Source organism: Austrofundulus limnaeus, unplaced genomic scaffold (assembly GCF_001266775.1).
Source record: "Austrofundulus limnaeus strain Quisiro unplaced genomic scaffold, Austrofundulus_limnaeus-1.0 Scaffold969, whole genome shotgun sequence".
Classification (NCBI taxonomy): Eukaryota; Metazoa; Chordata; class Actinopteri; order Cyprinodontiformes; family Rivulidae; genus Austrofundulus; species Austrofundulus limnaeus.
Genome location: NW_013953371.1, coordinates 21,576 through 27,985, shown reverse-complemented (window position 1 = coordinate 27,985; position 6,410 = coordinate 21,576). Strand labels below are relative to the sequence as shown.

At 38.4% G+C, this 6,410-nt stretch overlaps 1 protein-coding gene across 2 annotated transcripts in view; it reads right to left on the bottom strand.

Moving 5' to 3' along the window:
- sec31a (SEC31 homolog A, COPII coat complex component) overlaps positions 1-6,410 on the bottom strand; it is a 64,572-nt gene that overhangs the window by 37,252 nt on the left and 20,910 nt on the right. For both annotated transcript variants that reach the window (XM_014029901.1, XM_014029902.1), the window contains exon 14: positions 721-963. In XM_014029901.1, coding sequence (XP_013885355.1) covers positions 721-963 — 243 coding nt within the window. The remainder of the gene's footprint in view (positions 1-720; positions 964-6,410) is intronic.

The window sequence follows — 6,410 nt, the reverse complement described above, 5'->3', positions numbered from 1 at the left end:
ACAAACAACTTTTCTGACATTATTTAAAGCATTAGATAGATTATATAAAATATGAAATATTAATAATAATTGGATTAATATTATTATTAATAGTTTTAATGATTTCTACATCGTCAGTCCTTTTTTCTGCTCTGTTGTCAACATGTACAGTAATGATAAATCCAGAGTCTTGACCGTTTAGCGTTAGCCGTTAGCTTCACCAGCCGATCACATGGTCACCTGGTTTCTGAGCTCCAGTTCTATAGAACCTTCTTTGTTGGAATGCTGATTCTGTACAGCACTTTGGTCTAATATGGTGCAAAAAGTGCTTTACAATTAAAGTTGGATTGGATATTTCACCAAATAATGGAGAACACACACAAGTTTTAAAACAAAACTAATATTTGTTTAAGGGTCTTTCTGAAGATGTCGAAACAACTAACTTGGTGGTAAAATAAAGGTTGAAAAAATAAAATTTGCCAGACCTGCTGTGATCACACATTTCTAATGGTGTCATTTTTTATGACAGAAATCCACCTTGGTTTTAGCTGCATTTAGCCTAGCTCTTAGCTCATCACTCCTATCAAAGCTAAATACATTTGTCCAAACTGAGGTCTTTCAAAGAACTATCTACATCAGGGAACATGATGTCAGTATTTCTCCATAGAACCTGTTTCAAAATGGACAAAATATCCCGAAGTCACTTAAAAGGCATCATCTAAGACAGTGATTAATTAGTACCTCGTTAAGTGGAATCTCCTCTTCCTCCTGCTTCTTTTCAATAAGCTCTTCTGAGAGGACTTGGTTTATATTTGCATCCAGTTTGTAGTCAGGAGCATCTTCAGTTTCCTCTGCCTCTGGCTCTGCAGTAGGATCCAGCTCCAGTGTGGCTGATGGCTGGAGGTTTGCAGCAGCCATCAGGTCGAACACTGCCTCTGGAGGGTCAGCAGGTGGCGTCAGAGAGGCAGGAGCAGACACTTCCAGCTGAAGGAAGAAGAGATGTTACCACCATCAAACAGGACTGAGATCAGGGAGCAACTTGTGACAAAGTAGACAGGCTAAAATCAGGGCTGAACAAGCCTCAACATGTCAACAACAGCTTTAACAAGATCTTACAAATTATACTCAGAGCTGTGTTTCATAAACACAAGTTTTACAACAAATGGATTTTTTTTTGTTCCGCTCTTGAAGGAGTAAGACGCTTTTTCCTTCTCTTCTCTGCTTTGCTGCTTGGAGCCTCTCTACATTTTCATCCAAAATAAGAAATCATGGATTTTTATTTTTATGGACTTGGTTAGCTGGTCTCTCAATAAAACTTTTGGAACAAAGTTTTATCTTTCATGGGAGGACATTTAAAGGTGGGACCTCTGTTCTTCTCTGTTCTGGATATATATCTGGACTCCGATCACTGGATCCTACAGATTGGCCTGGTGGTCTCCTGGTGTTCTACAAAACAGAGTCGATGGCTTTTCATTTTCTGGCTGCCTGACCAACTGGATGGGTGGCTGGATTCTATCAGCGCTCGGACATGTTGCCATGAGCGAGCTGGACTCGGTCTACAAGCAGTTCTATTGAGGGTCGAGGGCCGGCTGTGGTCCCTGGACTTTGCTGGTCAGATGGAATTCATCTTGGAGAAGCTGATAGATCAGCTCGGTGGAATTTGTCCACATTTGTCTGATTGGATTCACCACCTTGAGATGCACCAGCAGACAGTAAAGCAGATGGAAAATTGTTGTCGTGTGCCCGACTCTTCTGTTCCCAAAACAACTGATTACAGAATCTGGATCTCCCCGACAACGACCTTGAGCTGTTGACTAAATTCTTCCTGGCTGGATGTGTCGACAAAGGCTCTGCCCCACACCTCCCCCCTCCTTTCACCTGTCTAATTCTGTTTTCCAGAGCAGGCTGAGGGCCACACAGAATGAACAGTACCATCAATATTCTGAACTATGGCTGCGCTGGTTCTGGGGACTGGATTCTTCGGGCTCCCCTAAACTCACTTACTCCTCTGGCTAATAAATCTGCCCTATGCAGAGGTTTTATTCATAAACACCATAGTGTGTCACATTGTTGATATAATATGATGTTTCTGCTTTTTTCCTCATCTTCCCTTGTTTGATTTTCAGTTTTTCTTTGTTTCTAAGTTAGCGCCACGGCAGGCAGCCTGTTACTGCAACTCCACTGTTCTGAGTAGCTGTAATGTTCAAATTTCCCCACTGTGGGATCAATAAAGTTTTATCTTATCTTGTCTTATCTTATCTTATTTTATGATTGTTGAATAAGATAGTGTATCTGAAAAATATTAAGTTATTTTTAACACAGAGGCAAACAAGCATCATTTTAGGTCAAAGATCTACCAATAACGTCATTTTGTTAAAATGTGATTAACATCTGGATTAACATTTCATCTTAAATGTTGATGATGAAAGTATTAGCAAACATGTGTACTTTATAAACCAGCAGAACAGCTGGAAGAAAATTATTTTCTGTTTTCAAAAAGATGAAGTGAAAATCTTTCTCAACTTCAGCTAAACAGCTTCAAAAGCAGAAGTAAAACAGAATTCTTCTTGCAACACTTCCTAACTGCAGAACTTATGATGCTTAAAGGGATGCAAGGTATCGTGTGGACATTGTTACTGTTTGATTGTGTTTCTGAATACTGCTGTTTTAAGTTGAACAGAAAGGCCTTTAACAGACCACCACATGTTGAGGGGATTTGAGAAATGACTGATAAAGAAGTAAAGCTGCTGTCACTGAATCAAACCATAGAAGTAGCTCCAAACACGTGATGTCCTTTACAACAACATGCTCATTTTTCAATGCCTGTCGATTATGAAACACTTATATTGAGAAGGGCTTTTAGACAAAGTGTTGGACAGGTCCGAACTGCTGACTTCTCAACAGTTACCTTTCTGACCACTGCAGCTTTTCTGGGGATGGCTTCCTCTACCTGTGCAGACTGCTGAGTCCCACAGTTCAGCAGAGCACAAACAAGTCCATATCGAACTACAAAACTGTCTAGATTATGTTGCATCTTCTACGGTGGAATGATGCGGCATGTTTGAAGGGGCAGCTTCTATGGGTGGGACTTATAAAACAGGCCTCCCTTTATTTATATCAAAGTAGTGCTGGGTGGTATACCGGTTCGTATTAAATACCATTTTTTATTTTGTTATGATATGAATTTTCTGAACACCGACATACCGGTTTAATTAGCCTGAACATGTGTGGAACGTTTCGTCGCGGCCGCCAGTGAACTGTTTCCCAGGGGACACTTTTCCTCGCTGCACCGCTATGTGCGTTAGCATGCTAATGTTATTGTTGGAGTAGCTGCAGCGGCGGGTGGTGATTCCGCTGCTCATATTGGCCGACATTAAAAAAAAACATCCCGTTTTCATCGTCACTGAATCTAGTAAACACCTCTTCAGTGACGTGCACAGTTAGATTTAACGTGCAACTTTAATATGGAGACGTGGAGATGCATGGAGACTTAACCTGCTTCTATTGTGAAAAGCCCAGGGGAAGTAGTTTGTAGTGGAATTGATTGACTGGTGTGCAAGGTGGGTCGTGCTGATAAGCTTTAATAAATAACATAAAACAATAAACCCGATCATAATCTTTTCTTAAYCCTCCTCCTTCACGACTGGACCAAAATGATGACTACTGTCTGCAACCACCAGTCAGAGAAGAACAGACACAGAGGAGGGAAACAGAGACAGAGCTACAGTAAAAGTTAATAAGCAGGGTTTGAACATTTTATTATCAGCTGACCTATGATGAAAAGAAAAATACCATGATATACCGTCAAACTGGTGTAAATGTTGAAAATACCGTGATATGAAATTTTGGTCATACCGCCCAGCACTATATCAAAGGTCAGCTCTGCTGCTGGTGTGGTTTCTGGGGATGGTGGGCCACGCCCTGTCCCAACACCAGAATTTATTTTAACGGCTAAAATAAAAACAGGGATGAAATGTGAGCAAGCACCTTCTACGACACTGGGCCTCATGCAAGAACATTTTCATATTCTTATTCTAAATTTCTCTTACTTTTCTACATTCGAAGGGCTCGTACCAACATGTCAGATTCAACAAACGCTTTTACCTTCAGGAAAAGTGAGTAAATGAGCTGCGTAAACATGATAAAAGCCACCTGTATGTATTCAGGTGTTCATGCACAAGAAGAGAAAATTACCATATATGTGATCCATCATATCGAAATGAGGATTAAGTCAAATTAGGCCAAAATGACCTAATTACATTTTCAGATTCTTGTCTTTAAAAGCTACATTTTGATACCTGGATCATTCTGATATCATAATTAAATCCATATATATGACTTAATTTGTCTTGTTGGTTACAATAACACATAAATATTTGGTCTGAATCCTAATTTTATGTCATTTTAATGAGGAATTTTTGATGTCCTTATAAAGAGGAAACCTCAGATTATATTTGAATAATGAGATTTACCAGATAAAAAGAAACAAACTTTACTAACTCACAGGGAAAATCTCAACGTTTTAAGGAGTTTTTCCTCAAAATGAGTTTTTTGTTGCTACTGCTCAAAAAAGTGCTTCAAACTTTTGTTTTATGATTATATTTCAGACAGTTCATTCAAATGATACATTGATAAGACTTTTATTCATTATATTTTGACAAAATGTAATTTTTGTTAACATTTTAGTCAAAACACTATATTTGCCTTTTTCTCCATGTACAACTTTTACACTTAATCCTTGTTTCGATGTGACGGGTCACATATTATCACCCCAAAAACACCATATAAGGCTACGTTTCCTGCCCCACATACCAGCATGTGTCCATTCATAAAACTGACAGCACAAAGTAAAAAGAAGAACTTCACGAGTTCACAGGTTGAAGTTCTGCTCTCAGAGGTCCAGAAAAGAAAATCTGTCATTTTTAACAGCATCAGCTGTGGAATTAAAGGAGCTGTTAAAGCTGAGGAATGAAATAACTTCCTGCACTGAGCCTCCATTACGCCACAAACATTCCACATTTACACATCAGAATGATCTGTTTTACATGTGGCACTGAGGAGGGCTCATTCTTACACAGCACGTGGATATGCAAAAAGGTGAAACATTCTGGCATGAGGGTTTTCTTTTCCATTAGATCTCTAAACATGCTGGTTAGGAGACTTTACAAATCTGTGATCATAATTAAGAAAAAGTGAACAGAAGTGCCCAGAATTGGCTCTATGTGTCCTCGGTGCCTCAGGTCAGCTGATCAGCTGCTCCCGGAGGTGCCGAGGTCCAAACATAAGCTGAGAGGAGACTGAACTTTTTGTGTTGCTGCTCCAAGATTGTGCAACAGTTTTCCACTTTGTGTGAGACAAGCCTGTTCACCGTCCACCTTTAAACCTCTTCTAAAAACACATTTTTACTCCCTGGCTTTTGGCACAGCCTGACACTTGTTTTGAATTGCTACTTTTTCATTGTTACTGTTGTTTTATTGGTTTTAATGTTTTTAATCATTTCGTGTTTTTTATGTTTTGGTTTTATACCACTTTGTGGCAGCTGTGGTTGTTTTAAAGTGCTTTATAAATAAATTTGAATTGAGCCAGAAAGTGTTTAGATATTCTGTGGAAGTTTGACTCCCAACTCCCTATTTTCAGGTAGTTCTCAGAGATGAATAGCTGTGCTCCACTTGAAAAGATCACCTACTTATGGAAGAGGATTAGGGCCACTGAAAAAATAAAAAAAGGAATTCTGACTTTAATCTCAAAATTCTGACTTTAATCTCAAATTTCTGACTTTAATCTCAAAATTCTGACTTTAATCTCAAAATTCTGACGTTTTTATCAGAATTCAGAGAAAAATGTCAGAATTCTTTTTTTAAATTTTTTCAGTGGCCCTAATCCTCTTCCGTACCTACTCTTTCAGAAGTGATTATAAAACTTTTGTTAATATCTCGCAGCCTTACTTGTCTCTATTAGGTCCCACACGGTCGTGGTAAAAGGTTGTTACATTTCACAAACTGTCAGCCAACAGTGTTTTGTTTTGGTTTCCTAGATTTTTTTTTACTTTTGGGGTTGTGTGGGAAGGGGTATTGCCGTGTTGCTTGTGTTTTGTTAAAGTTTCACAAACTAAAAACCTTTTAACAAAGTATTGCAGAATAAAAAATAAGTCCATGCAATAATTATCAAATGGGAGGCTTTTACCTGTTTGCTTGATTAAATCATTATGAAGAAATTTATTAGTCAGGTTAGGACTGATTTTAAAAGCACTTACACCATTTTCTTAGTTTTCGTTTTGAAATAGGCTACGTTCACACTGCAGGTCTTAATGCTCAGTTCTGATTTTTTGAAAAAATCTGATCTTTTTGTGTGAACGTTCACATTACATTTTAAATGTGAACGTTCACATTACATTTTAAATGTGAACGTTCACATTACATTTTAAATGTGAA